Source organism: Oryza glaberrima, chromosome 3 (assembly GCF_000147395.1).
Source record: "Oryza glaberrima chromosome 3, OglaRS2, whole genome shotgun sequence".
Classification (NCBI taxonomy): domain Eukaryota; kingdom Viridiplantae; phylum Streptophyta; class Magnoliopsida; order Poales; family Poaceae; genus Oryza; species Oryza glaberrima.
Genome location: NC_068328.1, coordinates 33477857 through 33494016, shown reverse-complemented (window position 1 = coordinate 33494016; position 16160 = coordinate 33477857). Strand labels below are relative to the sequence as shown.

The 16160-nt window shown below is 44.7% G+C and overlaps 5 protein-coding genes and 1 pseudogene across 5 annotated transcripts; 2 read left to right on the top strand and 4 right to left on the bottom strand.

The window, feature by feature from the left end:
- The first annotated feature begins 4085 nt into the window (after positions 1 to 4085).
- On the top strand, positions 4086 to 5336 carry LOC127767786 (protein LURP-one-related 15-like). Its single transcript, XM_052293230.1, has 3 exons — positions 4086 to 4474; positions 4568 to 4801; positions 4912 to 5336. The coding sequence occupies exons 1-3, from the start codon at positions 4241 to 4243 to the stop codon at positions 5044 to 5046; spliced, it is 603 nt and encodes a 200-aa protein (XP_052149190.1). The 5' UTR covers positions 4086 to 4240; the 3' UTR covers positions 5047 to 5336.
- Positions 5337 to 6904: 1568 nt separating this feature from the next.
- LOC127768462 (protein LURP-one-related 15-like) lies at positions 6905 to 8208 on the top strand. Its single transcript, XM_052294043.1, has 2 exons — positions 6905 to 7476; positions 7915 to 8208. The coding sequence occupies exons 1-2, from the start codon at positions 6916 to 6918 to the stop codon at positions 8074 to 8076; spliced, it is 723 nt and encodes a 240-aa protein (XP_052150003.1). The 5' UTR covers positions 6905 to 6915; the 3' UTR covers positions 8077 to 8208.
- Positions 8209 to 8473: 265 nt separating this feature from the next.
- Positions 8474 to 9437, bottom strand: LOC127766448 (uncharacterized; annotated as a pseudogene).
- Positions 9438 to 9718: 281 nt separating this feature from the next.
- On the bottom strand, positions 9719 to 11965 carry LOC127767817 (pentatricopeptide repeat-containing protein At2g41080). Its single transcript, XM_052293266.1, has one exon. It carries the CDS (start codon positions 11855 to 11857, stop codon positions 9719 to 9721), a length of 2139 nt encoding a protein of 712 aa, XP_052149226.1. The 5' UTR covers positions 11858 to 11965.
- Positions 11966 to 12002: 37 nt separating this feature from the next.
- LOC127767818 (uncharacterized) lies at positions 12003 to 14967 on the bottom strand. The gene is made up of 4 exons (XM_052293268.1): positions 14772 to 14967; positions 13472 to 13876; positions 12783 to 13127; positions 12003 to 12518 (listed from the first exon to the last, which is right to left on the bottom strand). The coding sequence occupies exons 1-4, from the start codon at positions 14853 to 14855 to the stop codon at positions 12243 to 12245; spliced, it is 1110 nt and encodes a 369-aa protein (XP_052149228.1). The 5' UTR covers positions 14856 to 14967; the 3' UTR covers positions 12003 to 12242.
- Positions 14968 to 15059: 92 nt separating this feature from the next.
- On the bottom strand, positions 15060 to 16030 carry LOC127767819 (uncharacterized). The gene is made up of 2 exons (XM_052293269.1): positions 15874 to 16030; positions 15060 to 15708 (listed from the first exon to the last, which is right to left on the bottom strand). The coding sequence occupies exon 2, from the start codon at positions 15658 to 15660 to the stop codon at positions 15175 to 15177; it is 486 nt and encodes a 161-aa protein (XP_052149229.1). The 5' UTR covers positions 15661 to 15708; positions 15874 to 16030; the 3' UTR covers positions 15060 to 15174.
- Positions 16031 to 16160: the final 130 nt, after the last annotated feature.

Sequence of the window (16160 nt, the reverse complement as noted above, 5' to 3'; positions counted from 1 at the left end):
TACTTCCCTTGAAGAAAACTAGCTCTCAAATTACGACTAGTTACTATCACTTGGAACATGAGATCGAAAATGAAGTGGAAAAATAAAACAAGGGATTGTTATCAGTTCTAGGTCAAGTTATATTTTGCTTTTGCTTAAAGTTTGCTTAACCTTTTTGCTATGGTGTGTGTGCCCTGCACAACCCAATGAGATACTGCTATAATCTACGAAACAAAGCATAAGTTGCAGTCAAGGCTTGTTAATTTGGAGTAATCTTGCTGCTAATTCGGAGTACTTTCCACATACAGTGGAGTAGAGTAATTAGCTGCCCTGTTCATCTAAGTATAGTGTACTTAAAGGAGAGGTAGTACTACCTAATACTCTTATCACTAATGTGGCCCGTACGGCTGTATTGTACCTTTCCAGTTAGGTTTTGGTTGAGATCTATATCAATCAGCAATTCAGCATCTATTGGAGCAATGCCTATACATACTACAGGATCTCGAGCTTAACTGTTCTTGATTCCCTAATCACGAGACTGGATCATTGCTTGGTCCTGGCAATGTCGGTCACAGGCTCTAGCTAAGCTAGCCATTTGATGGACTCAATGCATCATTCCATCAGAGATTGCAAATGGTCTTAAAGTTTTCATGTCTCCTGGTGGAAATATTTCTGAAACTCTGAACTTCCTGAAACTCTGAACTCTTCATTTTGTTTATCTGAAGTTTTTGCTGAACCTGCGAACAAATCACGGATTATGGAAACGTTGACAGGATGACATCGGAAAAGTGGGCCATTCCTACGTCATTGGGGATTTGAAATCGGAGAGAAAAATGGTGGAGAAAAAGCTAATTTTAGCAGATTAGGACCATGAGATGTGTGCAGTGTGTGTCTGTAGCTACAGAGGGTTCGTGAGCGTTGTTGGAAGGGAGCAGAGGCGAGGACGCCGGGTAGGACACACAGGATTTCTGGCATTCAGCGTCAGCCGAATAATTGCGCGCCAATCCACCCGATGGGGTTGGCCGATAGCTCCTTGTCGCCGACGGACGCCGTCGCCGGAAGAGGCGACACCCCCAGACTCCATGAACGATCCAGGCCCGTCGTTTACACGTACTCTCCCTGTCTCATGAAAAACAAACTTTGTACGAAAGTGAATACTAGCTTTTAAGCCGTTGTAAACATTTAAATTTTAAAAGTTGATTTTAGAATTAATTCTGATGTTTTTTTTTCTTCTTCATAGTTTGATTTTTGAGTTAATTTCACTTTGGATCTTATTTTGCTGTTAAAGTTTCATTTTAGACCATCATTTATCCTTTTTTTAAAACTATTTTACTATGTAACTTTACTTTTCTTGCATAATGGACCGTCTCAAACCACATCTTCAGTACTTCAATGATCTCGAGCACATCGTTAACAACATACCGGTCAACTTTCCTACATATACGCATGTCATAGCTTTGCCTAAGGAAACGCTAGACATAATTAGTGAATAGAGTTAAGATGGTCCATTATGCAATAAAGATAAAAGTTACCTAGTTCAAAGTGAAAAATATTATGTATATAATGGTCCAAAGTGAAGTTTTAGCAATAAACATGGTCTAAAGTACACTTCACTTTTGTTTTTATCATTTGCTTCTAAATGGTTGAGGACATAGATATAAGAATTTTAACTGGCAATTTTTTTTTGTTCGCTGACACATGAGATCTATTCTTCACCTGCTATGCTTTTGTACTTCCTCCGACTAAGAGTGTGTTTAGTTCACGTTAAAATTGAAAGTTTAGTTGAAAGTGGAACGATGTGATGGAAAAATTGGAAGTTTATGTGTGTAGGAATGATTTGATGTGAAAAAAAAGTTAGAAGTTTGAAAAAAAAATTTAGAACTAAACAAGGCCTAAAAATGAATCAAATCCTGGCAATGAACCGGTTCATAGCCACTAGCCAGGAATTGAGTACGCAGTAGCCTCAGCTCAGCATGGAGATGGTCAGATGGAGAAGAGAGTATAGACAGCCAGCCAGACAGGTCAGCTGGTCAGATCAGATGCCACTCGTCTCGTTATTGAGATCGGCCGGTGTTTGCAGACCAAACAGGACTAGTATTGTAGTAAATTGTTTAAACTGACGGCTCTGAATTCTGGTCACATGCTGCATTGCATGCTGCTCACATGCGTTTGCGCCTCTGGCCACTGATGCACAGTGGAGTAGAACCAAATTAACAGCTACACAGTAGAATGTTTCTCTCCTCAATTAGTAAGTGGGGTACAAATTTGCAATGCTGCTTGCTTCCATTTTTCTCAAATGGCGGCTAGATACATACTGAACCCCTGATACCGGTGAAGCCGTTGCAAATCAACAGCCTGACAGAAAATCATCCATGCATGTTCATCTTTTATATATAAAGAAAGTTTTTTATTGAACTTGGACAACTATATTAAGGTGATAGAACCATATATAATAGAAAATTAGACGATTGAATCAGTCATGTTTAATTTGTTTCCTATAAGGTTCGAAATGGTAGCAAACCAACAAGCAGCTAAACAAATACTAGCACGTAAATTCTTCATGTTTTTTTTTTCAGTGCTTAGTTGAGTTGGGATATGTAGGTCTTATTTTTTCACTTATGCTTATACTTATCAATTAAAATTTGAATATTTAACTTTAAATTTAGAGTTGATTTTGGGGTTTTTTCATCGTAGTTTATTTTTTAAGGCTTTGCTCTTAGATTGTTAAGAACATGTATATAAAAGTTTTATTAATAAATTATTTTACGTTTATAAATATGTTATTTGGCTTATTCCGGGGTACTGTAGCTGAGGTCACAGATCTATACGTGTGCGCTGGTTGCAGTGGCCACTGGGATGGACACGGAATCTTTAATTCCAGAGTACCAAGTCGCTGACCGACACCGGGAAGAGATGAAGAGATCGCGGCTGGTCCTTTTCAGATCGGTGACCTCGCTTCCCCGGTGGTCGGCATGCTGATGGAATTGGATTACTGTCAAACCAAACCAAAACCAAAACCAAACCAGATGAGGAATGAATGCATGAAGGATCGATCAAATCGTACACCCTCCATCCTACCGTCTCAGTTCAAAAAGGCATAATATAATTATAACCAATCTGGGTAAAACATAGAAGCAATCAAACAAAAAACCAAACATAAAACGAGATAAAATATAATCTAACACAACGAAGGTAGACATACTAAAGTATATCCCATCTTATCCTAGTTTTTTTTAAGAGAGTAACAAATACTACCTCCATCTCAAAATATAACAACTTTTAGCTATAAATTGGACACACAGTTGTCTAAATTCATAGCTAAAAATGCTTGCATTTTAGGACAGACGGAGTAGCAATGTAGTACTCCCTCCGTTTCACAATGTAAGTCATTTTAGCACTTCCCATATTCATATTAATATTAATGAATCTAGATATATATTAAATTAACATCATTATAAACGTGGGAAGTGCTAGAATGACTTACATTGTAAATCAGAGTGAGTACTACTCAGTTATACGTCGGCTAGGAGCCTAATGGATTTCTTAAAAAAAAAAAAGGGGAGCCTAATGGATTCTTCTTTTGCAATTTTATACTACTACCAGCTGATGATGATTCAGCAGCTCACGCCGTGATCACGTAGAAAAGGATCAAAGAAGGAAGAGACAACAAATCTCATGTTTCCACGTAGCACACTCTACTTCTGAAAAAAAATAATTTTACGCGGGAAAAGCTACCTCTGAAGCTGTGATTGTGTGAATACGCGTTAAAGATGATTCCTTTATCGATTTCTGAATTTTCTTTACGTCCATTCAGACTGCCTATGCCTGAAGAATTCTTTTCCTTTTCGTTAATACTGATCTCAAGAAGAATCCTGCTTAGTACAGGAGCCATAGTAGCGAAACGATATATTTACAAATAAAAAGTATTTGTGAATAAAATTTTTATTTACGTATTCTTAGCGATATAAAAGCAAAAACTAAAAATAAACTTTAATGAAAAAACCTTAAAATCAGCTTTAAATTTAACGTTAAAAATTTAAATTTTAGCTGATAATTAGTATAAGCATAAGCATAAAACTGAAAGCGTCACTTTGTTTTTGTCAAATCTGATCACGGTCACCGACCTTCCTGCCATTGTAGTGGTCAAATCTTTCAGCGTGGGCGTGGACGCCAGAGGAGGAAGACGCGTGCGCCGCGCGGCCAAGCCATCGCCGATCGATCCCCACCCGCAGCGGCGGCGAGGCGGCCGGAGAGGAGGGAGATGGAGATGGAGGCGGTGCCGGCGCTGGCGGTGGTGGACGCGCGGTTCGTCGCGGGGGACGCGGCGGCGCTGTCCGTGGCGAAGACGCTGAGCCTGTCCGGGAGCGACTTCACCGTCACCGACGCCGCCACGGGCGCCGTCGTGCTGCGCGTCGACGGCGTGCTCTTCAGCCTCCGCCGCCGCTGCCTCCTCGCCGACGCCGACCGCCGCCCCGTCCTCACCGTCCAAGAATCGGTGCGCGCGACACTCGACTCCCCTCCCCTACTCTCTTCTCTTCTTCCCCACCGTGCCAATCTGATCGGTGGTGGTGAGCTCCGGTGGGTGCAGGCGATGGTGATGAACAGGAGGTGGAAGGTTTTCCGGGGGGAGAGCACGAGCCGGCGTGACCTGCTCTTCACCGTGGTGAAGCCGTCGGCGATCCAGCTATGGGGTTCGACCAAGGTGAGCGTGTTCCTCGCCAGCAACGACGCCGAGCAGGCCAGCGACTTCCGCGTCACCGGAAGCTACCACGACGGCGCCTGCGCCGTCTCCCTCGGCGACTCCGACACCGTCATCGCAAAGGCAAGCAAAGCAACCCCTCTCTCTCCCCCTGCTCAAACCACTTCCGTCATTTCATCGAACACCTGGTGGGCGTGCTGCTCGACCTGACGCAAAAACTGTTTCGCGCGCAGATCGACCGGCGGTTCAGCGTGGCGAGCGCGCTGCTGGGGAAGAACGCATACAGCGTCACCGTCAACGCCGGCATCGACTACGCCTTCATCGTCGCGCTCGTCGTCGTCCTCGACGAGATGCATTTCCAGCCATGACAAGATCGAAACCAAATCTCTCCCTGCTCCCATCGATTCAAAAAGACACGATTTTTTTACCCTTCAGTTTTGCTAGCTCTGTATACAGGCTTGATAGACGAGAGGAAGGTTGCAATTGGTTGAGAAGTGAAAACAATTCAGAAAATTATACGGTGGATGATTGCAATTGATTATTGTTGATGAAAAAGTTGTTATATTTTACGATAAATCTTAAGGGTTAGAAGTTGTTATATTTTAGCATGGAGAGGGAATACGAAAGTGTGTTGCATCACTTGATGCTTTCAATGTGCCGTACTGCTGTCAGGGTTCACTTTACCGTGCGGTTACCGGATTTACCGCGGGGTACGGTAATATAAATACCGTGGTAACCTCCTTAAATTCAAATAAATTTAAAAAATAATTTAGATTTTTAATAAATTTTGCACGGTTTTGTACGATTTTTCACGGTTACCGCGCGGTAAACCGTGCTTACCGTAGGGGTGCGGTAACCCCGGCCCGGCGGTTTGGAAAACGCTGACTGCTGTACAATTTGAGTTCATGTGCTGTCAGAACTAGTATCGCTTTCAAGAGATGAAACAGATTCAGTACAAACAGCCCTACCACATGCTGTGCTGAATGTGCATTTGCAGCTGATGTTTGTTGGGAGCACGGTTGAATGAACATGCCATTTCTCTTGGTTTTCTGCTCAATTTTTGTTTTGGTGCGTTTGTTGTTTAACTTGGTAACAAAATTTGCGTCCATCAAACAATGCATCCGAAATTAAAATTGATAGGCGCGTGCTGAATTCCGTTTCAATGTCAAGCAAAATCAATAACAAGAAGTTACACTTGCGCAAGGATGAAGCAAGATTGAAGAAAAAACGTAGAAAAAATTTGAAGCTTAGTCTTCTGGTTTTCTTTGCTAGTCTTCTTTCTTGTTTTGTTGTGTTTCTCATTTGTGAGGTTTGGAGTTTACAGAAATTTTTACAAATTGACCCTCACACAAAACTTATTTTAAGAATAAACCATATCAAAAACTAATTTCATGAATGAATCGTTTCTATTCCTAAACTTAGTTTTTTTGCCACGGTTTATTGTTGAAACAATTTGTCCAAATTTTGGTGGATTTTATGTACTCATGTTTACAACGTTTGGCTGTGTATAATCCACATGTGGATATAGAGGTTAGATATTTATCCATTGTCTAAAAAAAGAAGTTACACTTACGACGACAGACCAATTTTGCAGTCCAGACGGAAAGGCGAAGTCTATAACATACTCGCAAATTGCAAGAGTGCGAGGCAATCCCATAAATTTTGACAATTTGACTCTTTGCAAAAACTATTTTTACAAATGAACTGCTGCCAAAACTTATTTCAAATATGACCCTTTTGCTCAACGCCAAATCGTATGGCGCTGAACTTAGACACCTCAGCGTCACGTCAGCTGGCGCTGAATGCCGTGCCACGGCGAATGGGAGACTAAGTCAGCGTGCCAATGTACATTCAGTGCCATGCTATTTGGTGCTGAGGTGTCTAAATTCAGCGCCACACGATTTGGCGTTGAGCAAAAGGGTCAGATTTAAAATAAGTTTTGGCCACGGTTTATTTGTAAAAATAGTTTTTGCAAAGGGTCAAATTGTCAAAATCTGTGAGGCAATCCAGTCACGACAAGCATGGCAAGTACGAGTGGGATAAGCACGTAGATTGAGACTGACATCAGAAAACCGCGGCGAGCTGGCGACTGCGTCGGCTGCGGACCGTGGTTGACGACCGGTCGCCGTCGACGCGGCAGTCTTCGCCGGTGTCAAACCGGCGACCTACTGGCGGCGAGTGTCAATCATGTCGCATGCCTTCCTTTCTCTTCTTGATAAATTCAGCCATCCGGCGACATGGACGTCGCCCGTTTCATCATCGAGGTGTATTTCAGCACGCGTTCTCCGCAGCGTCGACGAGCAGAACGCAAGCCGACGACGAGGATGGCTGCGGCGGCGGCGCCGACGGTGGTGGTGGTGGACGCGCGGCACTGCGCGGCGGAGGCGACGGCGTTCGCGGTGGCGAGGGTGATCGGCACGACGGAGCGCGACTTCGCGGTGACGGACGCCGCCGGCGCGGTGGTGATGCGCGTGGAGGGCGCCGTGTTCAGCCTCCGGAAGCGGACGCTCCTCCTCGACGCGGCGCGCCGCCCGGTGCTCACCATGACGGACTCGACCTACCTGATGAGCTCGATGTGGCACGCCTTCAGAGGGGACAGCACCAGCCGCCGGAGCGTCCTCTTCAGCGTCGTCAAGGAGTCCGTCGTCCAGGTCAGGACCAAGATCTTCGTCTACCTCGGCGGCTACCGCTCCGCCGACCAGGTCCCCGACTTCGTCATCGGCGGCAACTACTATGGCGGCGCATGCACTGTCTTCGCCGGCAACTCCGACTCCGACGCCGACGCCGCCATTGCTCAGGTGAGCTAATTAACATCTCAAAATTCATCAAGCAGATCATTGGTGATCGATTTTATTGGGAAAGCAATTTCATCCCTCATCCCTCATCAAACAATATGAAAAATTAGCAACATAGATTGATATGAAATATATCACTCCACAAACATACAAGTTTGAATTCAACTTCTACAAGTTAACAAAAATAACTAATATAGTTGCGAATGTGCGATAACTATTTTCAGTTTAGTTTGTTATTTTTGTTGCAACTTGTAGAAATTGAATTTGGTCTTGCATTTCTTGTGGAGTGATATATTCTGTATTAATCTATGTTTTTATTTTTTTTAATTTTTTTTATAACTATTTAGGTAACATGCAAACAATGAAAGGATGTCCCCTCGAGGGATGAAAATCCATATCCGATTTTATTAACATTTTTGTTTGTTGAATTTGATGCTGTAGATCACTCGTCCAAATTTGGCGGGTACATTGGTGGGATTGACGAGGTCTGTGTATACGGCTAGGATCAACCCGGGGATAGACCAGGCGTTCATCCTGTCTCTCGTTGTGATTCTGCGCGAGATGCATCACTGCAACACTAGTAGTAGGAATTGGGGACTTTGAACTCTGAACTTGTGACATTTTTTCTTCTTTTATTTTTCAGTACAGGTTCATCAAATGTAAATCAGTAAATGTATGTCTCTCATTTTTCTATGAATCAACTGCGTCCAATAAATTGTCAAGAGAGGTTTCTTGTGGCCAGATATTTTATCTTTATTTCAAGACACGGTCAGTGCATACACGATTAAGCTAAACAGAAAAAAAGAAAGAAAGAGAAAAGAGATTGGGCATGACAACGAACTCAAGTTTTACAAGAGAAGAGAGGTCGGTAAAATATTTCTTCGAATTAGGACGTCTCTGATGACTTTGCTAAAATAAAAGGGTAGTAGCACTGAATATACAACAAACGGGAGCACCCAACTGTACTGCAAGTAGCCAAAAAAAAGATGCAGGGGACAGTTGCAGTATTTCAATGTGAAATTCAGACAGCCAGGTTCAATACTTGTCTAATTGGTCGGCCATTTCGGTGCATTTATGGGCTTGATGCTGGAAACGCTATGAAATATGACAATGTTTCTACCACCAATTATTAGAACAACAGATTCGTGATCAACTTTGAAGCCTTGTCATTGTCTCACACCATCGTACAAGAATTCTGCAACAACAGGCCATCCCTGTTAAGGCTTGGGTTTATTTTCACCATCCTTGTCCTGAAAAAAACAGCGAACAGGATTACAGTCCCAATTAGTAATCACCGAACAGGCAACTGGGACGTTTTACAGTCCCAGACTCCCAGTTAGTAATCACCGAACAGGATTACAACCCTATAAAAATCTCAATTGGAAAGCAAATGAACTGAACACATTATACTAGAAATGTCTAAGTTCTCTAGAGGAAAAGCACCACGGCTAAAGCTGCTCCCAGAACAGGATTTTGTTGGATTAGTTTGTGGTATCTTTGCTGTCGACCAACCTAATTGTATTAAGAAGAGAGAAAAATGAGCCAGGTACAGAATGACATTGTACTGTCGCAGGGCATAAGCCCCCCAAAAAAAGAAAAACAAACTCCTAGGGATCAAGGAACCCAGGAGAAAACTCCCACACACTACTCTCTATGCTTAAACACTCCAGCTTCCCTCCAAATCAGCACTTCATCTCTAATGGCTCTGTAAACTTGCGCTGCAGTGCAATCTTTGTGTTCAAAGATTCTCGAGTTGCGCTCTTTCCAGATTAGTTTGTGGTATCTCTGTTCATTTAATAGATTGGTATCAGCAAGAATGCAAAGTATTGATACTGTTGTTTGAAATATAACATCGGAACATGGTTCTTTGGTACCTGGTGAAGACCCAATCTCCCATCGCTGGTCTAGAAGTTAATAAGGCAGATATCTGGTGAAAACAGATGAATTCTCCCATAGCATTGCATTACATGGGAACCAAGCCATCATGTATGTACATGGGCCATTAGACAAGTACAAACCAAACACCATTGAGCATTCGCATCTTAGGGTTCATTCAAGTGTGCATACTAGCCGATCTGAGTTGTTAGTTGTACCACCGCCAGCTGGCACCCGTTGAGCCTTAGTTATGACTGCTGGGCATCAACTGCAGCTGATTGCTTCAGATAGTTCAAAAACCAGGTAAGGTATGTTGATGTTGTTCCCCTCAGAAGATGCAAAAGAAATTCCTACCATGCTTTGTTCCCAATCACCAATAATCACGACAAGAGCATCTGCCATCTTTAAAATGGTGAAAGCGGCTTACATCTCTGACCACAATCTCCCGACCAGTTACCTGGGACATTAACTTGATAGCTAGATGGCAGTCATCACATACACGTAGATTCTTCATCACTCGGATAGGAACTCCTTCAGGTAAGCTCAGAAAAGCAAATGCTATTGCCAACTTCTCACTGTGGTGAGACAAACTAACTTCTTTCTCCTCATCCTCCATATCATGGAGCACCATGCTCATGTCCGGTGAATACCCACACTGCCTAATCTTGGCCATCATCTCTTCCAAACATTCATCGATCTCCTTTTGTCTTGGATGCGATTCATCTCCAGTGCAGAATTGGTGTATGTGACCCTTAAGCTCCACCCAGCTGACACCAGGCTCCTTCCTCACATTGTTATCTCTCATGGCTTTTCTTACCTCACTGACATCTCCCCATCTCCTGCTGGTAGCTCGAATATTTGATAGCAGAACATAAGAGGCAGAGTCATGAGGGTCCAACTCAATGACACGTTTTGCTATCCGCTCTGCCATGTCAAAATTCTTCTGGGTCTTACAAGCAGACAACAATGTCTTCCATATGACCCCATCAGGAGTTAAAGGCATTGACAAGATGAGGGCCTCTGCTTCGTCCAGACAACCTGATCGCCCAAGAAGATCCACAACACAAGTGTAGTGTTTCACACTTGGTTGCATTCCATAAGTCTTAGTCATAAGCTCAAAGCAATCCATGCCCTCCTCTTTCAGACCACTATGGCTGCAAGCATATAGCAAGGCCAAGAAAGTAACATCACTAGGTTCTGCCCCTCCATTCATCATCTGTTTGAACAGCTCGATTGCTTTCTGTCCATGCCCGTGGAATCCATAAGCTGAGATCATTGCACTGAGAAGGAAGGTATCTGAACCACAATAACCAAAGAAAACTCTCTCTGAGTCACCTAAGCACCCGCAACGAGAATACATATGCACAAGACAAGTCATTACTGGCACAACTTTGTCAACTCCAGCTTTCATAACCTGCCCATGAATTTGCTGCCCTTGAGCAAGAGCTGCCAAATCTGAGCAAGAACTAATAGCACTTACGAAGGTGACCACATCAGCAGCAACACCGACACTTCTCATCATGCAGAAATACTCTAGCGCTCCCTCTGAGTCTCCATTCTGTGTCCTTCCAGCGATTATGGTATTGCATGATACAATGCTAAGTGAAGGGAGCATTCGGAGCACAGCCTCACCTTCTTGAAGACACCCACATCTCATGTACATGTGAGCCAACGAGCTCCCAACACACATGTCTCTGTCCAGCCCAGACCGCACGACATACGCATGGACCTGCCGCCCAGTCACAACATCTCTAAGCCCGGCACAGCACCGGAACACGCTCCCGAGGCCAAACTCATCAGGATGCATCCCCTCCCTCCTCATATCAAGGAAGAAGCCCAAGCTCTCCTCATCAAATCCTAGGTTGGTGAGCCCAGCTACCATGGCATTCCAAGTCGCCACATTCCTCTCAGGCATTTCATCGAACAGCTTCCGCGCGCCACCCAGGTCGCCATTCTTGATGTAACCCCCGAACAGAATGTTCCAGGACATGACGTTCCTCCTGGGAATTCTCTCGAACAGTTCGCGGGCGGCGGTGAGGTCGCCCAGGTCAGCATACGCCAGCATGAGGTGGTTCGCCGTAAAGCGGTCGGTGGCGGCGCCGGACGTGGCGGCGAAGGCGTGGAGCTGGCGCAGTGGCCGGAGGGCGCGGCAAGCCCGGAAGAGGTGGGAGAAGAGGCGGGCAGCGTCCGACCAGAGCACGCCGCGGAAGGGTCGCCGCAGCGCGTCCCTGAGGCGGCCGGTGGCGCAGAGGCGGACGAACTCGTCCTTGGTGGCGACCGTGTCCAGTGACAACGCAACCAGTCCAACCATCGATCGAAGGGAGAGGGCACGGACTGGGGCCGCGCCACGGCCGTCTCCCGCAGTCGCCGGTGAGATTCCGGCGGACGGATGCAATGCAGTAGCGGTGCTCCAGCGGCGGCGCAGCGCCGCCGTGCGGTTCGAAGTGAAGAGATGGGAGCGAGACGGCGAGTGCTTCACCTTCTCCTGTGGGCTACTGGGCTGGGCCATTGATGCCTGGAAGTTTAAAGAGCAGAAAATTAAGTTTGAAGAACAGAATTTACTTGATTTGGTAAATTGGCTTGGTATATATTGTCTTTTAATTTTGAAAGAGTGGTCACGATAGGAATTTACATTAGAACACAAATCTGGCAATGCCACCTCTTCAAACTACAACACAAATCTGGATTGATTTCCATTATATCTAAAAATAATAATCACAGGAAAATCAATTGCACTAAATATATATATGTTCCATAGTTTGATCTGACTCCTTCTCGAGTTTTACAGTAGTTAGATCGAATGTACTACCAGCTAACTCATGCTAATAGGGTGGGTACTGAGCTACTACAACAGAACAGAACAAGGTTTCCCTCTACATCTAATACGGGGCAAGCTAATGCTGCCTGAATGTGAGGTTCAGACGCCCAGGTCGAAGTTTTGCTTCATCGGTCAGCCAATTTGGTGCTGTTTTTGGTTTGATTCTGGAAACCCCATGGAATATGAGCCTTGATTTACCACCAAATATGAGAACATCACCAGATTCCAGATCAACCTTTGAAGCTTTATCCACATCGTTCACGTCACCATACAAGAATTCTGCAGTGTCACCTAGCGAAAATGAAACAACAGGCAATCCCTTATGAAGGCTGGGTTTCGTTTCATCTTTGTCCTGTAAAAATGATACATTCACACAGTCCAGTTAGTAATCACCAAAGAGGATCACAGCAATATAAACATTTCAATTGAAAAGCACAGGAACTGAAGGCATTATACTATACAAATGCAAGTACAAGAAACTCTGAAGAAAATAACCATAGGAAAAGCTGCTTTGACCTAGGTGAGGATTTTGTTGGAGTAATTTATTGAGGAAGACTTGTAATACTAATCTTTGAAATATAATTGTATAACGTTGAAGATTGTGGATCTTTCGTACCTGGTGAAGACCTAACTTCCCACTGCTGGTATAGAAGTTAACAAGGCAGATATCTGGTGACAGTGGAGGAAGTTCTTCAACATCATTGGCAGGTCTGGCTTTTTGTCTCAAAAATTCATTGGAAGCTTGGATGGCATCTTTAACTATCTTACTGAATACTTCTGGTATACTCGGTGGTTGAGCACCATCAAATGGACGTGTATCTCCATATGAACGTGAATTTGGATCCCAGTTCTTCCCTAAGCACATCATCTGCAAACTTAATTTACCACCATCTCTGTAGCCAGGAGTATAAAATCCTCCTGAGCCAATACCAAGTTTCTGGCAGCGTCTGATAATGTCAACCTGATATGTGCGATAAAAGAGATTAGATATATACTTTCAAAATTAAATAAACATTGGGAATTTATAATACAACCTAAATAAAATCACAATAATCAAATAAATTGAGAAAGTGCATATTAATGTGAGGAATTCTGAAAATTCTACGAAAGTTGTAGCAAACTGTGCCAATGAGAGAGTCACAGTAGTGACATAGAACTTCAAAATCATGAGTGCACATGATTCCAGATTCCAACACAAAAAGAGCAAAATGAATGGAAAACAGCTATCCATAGTACTTTTGAAACAAATGTTGATGCTGGCAGAAACTGTAGTAAAATTGAGCAACATGTTTGATATTGAGATACCTGATCATCATGCTTTAAGAACTTTTTCAACAGAACCATCCCAGGTCTCAAATATTGCAATGGAGCTGCCTCCTTGGAAAGTTGCTCCCTTTCTCGTCTTTTTTCTCTGTTGATTTCCAGTAAAGAACGACTTAACTTGATGGAGCACTTATCATCTCTTTTTATGCATATGTCAAATGGGGCAGCTCCTGAACCAGATCCTACAGATCCAGAACTGCATGGAATGGTTCTTGGGCCTGGAGATTCTTGCAGTCGAACCGGTGTAACCATGTGCTGTGGTGACTCTAGCGGTTTCTGTGGTTGAACAATTGCTGCAGCCAATTGGAGTGGGGACTTGTTACTGCTAACTGAAGGAGAGGATGAACTTGGCCCCTTCTTTTGCTGTTCCAACGACTTCTCATGAACCTGAAAAACACAGAGTGTGTCAGAAGCAGAGTACAAACAAAAGGCCTCACAAGGTACAAGCTAAAATATACCTAACATGCAACAAGTTTGTGTAAGCTTTTATCTCTAACAGGAAAAAAAAAGGAGATTAGGGAGAGACGTCACTCCAAATATTTTAAAGAAGAAATTATGAGCATGTTGAGGATTGAACACGGGACATCGGGGTTAAAACCACACACCCCTTGCCACTGCACTATCAAGTGCATCTCCTTTTATCTCTAACAGTAGATGTACTAATCGAAACGAGGCAGCAAAAATAAATAATGGTGAAGCCTGCAGTTCTACACAGGTCATACAAGAAAGCAATACAAATTGTATTGCAATAATAAGAATATGCATAGGCAAGCTGCTGTAGAGTAACAAGAATCCTGAAGAACATTTTCGGACTGCTGCTCGTCATGTAAAAGTATATACATTATAAGGTTCAGTTCCTCAACCTATCGAGATCATTACACCAAACCCGATTAGGAATCATGTACTGAGAAACAGAGAAAGGAATGCAGTATCATTTGCAATCACATGGATCTACTACTTCCCCATTGCCCAGTTGCCAAAGAGACGATTATAGGTTTCCTACTTCACACACACCAAACCAAAAGAATAATTAAACATTAACTGACGACTGATCCAATGTCGAACCCTAACCATCGCCGCAAACAATAGCAATACAGCATTACATATGTGATTTCAGGAAATTTAAAGCACGGCACCGGCGTCATGGCAACCCAAGTCTAGTACTCTAGTAGAGGCGGAAACAAGGTGGCGGCGCGACCAGTTGCAATCGGAATCCATCGGAAAGAAGAAAATCCCGGAGGTTTCAAAAAAAAAAAAAACACTAGGGCACGGTGGCGCGTACCGGTCCGCGAGGGAGGCGAGCCTTCTGCCGCGGGGGGAAGTTCGCCGGCGTCCTGACCCCGTGGCCGCCGCCGCCGCCGACCATCGACGAAGCCGCGAGGGTTAGCGCGGATGCGAGAACTAAAGCGGGAAACGGCTTTACGCTTTCTCCCTTGAGCGGCGCCTTCTCTTCGGAAACGCAGCGGCGACGCGACTCGTTTCAAATCGATTAGTGCCCACTCGTTTTATAACCGTGCGCTAAACCGACTCAGACTCTGCTAATTAACGACGCGAAAACCCGAGAGATTAGGAGATAATCACAGAGCAAAGTGGCATCCGCCTCCGTAATTTACATGCAACATCCGTGATTAATCATCCGTCCATAATAAAGTTGTAATTAATTAATTAATCTGATTGTACACGTGTCAATACGGGAGCGATGCGAACGGCGGCAGCTCGGAGACCGAGGCGGAGCGCCGTCGCGTCGACGACGACCGGTGGTGGTGGTGGCGGCGGCGGCGCCACTTCCCGAGCCCGAGCATGCCGAGCAGCGCCCTCACGATGTCGCCCGCCGCCGCCGCCGCCGGCCACGACGACCTCGGCCGGCACCTCCCCCCCTTCTTCATCTCGACCGACTGGTACGACGGCGGCGGCGAGATGGGCGGCAGAGCGCCACGCGCCGCCGATGATGACTCCCTCGCCGGCGACGAGACGGCGGCCGCCTTGGGCGTTCCCGGCGACGACTCCCACAGGAACGGCACGGCGCCGGCGCGGAGGCTGTAGTACACCCGGAACGACGCGTTCGCGAGGCCCGACCGCTCCCTCGCCGCCGCCGCCTTGCCGTCGAAGCCGGCGTACTTCTTGGCGGCGGACACCGGCCAAACGGCGAGCTGCTGCTTGCTGCTGTCCATGACCTTTCTTGCTTCTTGGCGCCAAAAACTCGCAATGCTCCTTTCCTTCTAAAAAATAATTAACAAGAAATTAAATCTTGCTCTGCTATTTGGGAACACAGGAATTTCACCGGAATTATTTCAGGATAATGATAATGATCCTTCTAGGGTTCTAATGGCTATCATTTATCTGAGGTTAGGAGAGCTTGAAATGCTGCGACAAAGTGAGCAAACCTTGGTTCTGTTCTACAGAACATGAGGTTTTTATAACCAGTCAGGATTTGACTTGTCGCTTGGCTGGATTCAGAGTTTAAGCCTCTGTCCATGGCATTGTCAAGTTGCCATGCAAAAGATTTTTATATAGATTGTGGCAGGAACATGAGAGAGCATGAGAGAGTGAGTTGTAAGCTTTCGCTTTTAATCATCGATTACAAGCCTGCATCAATGAATAATTAGGAGTTAGTTGATGATGGAGAGCATTGATAATTATGTTGGCTTCAATGGAAATGGGATGGAAATGG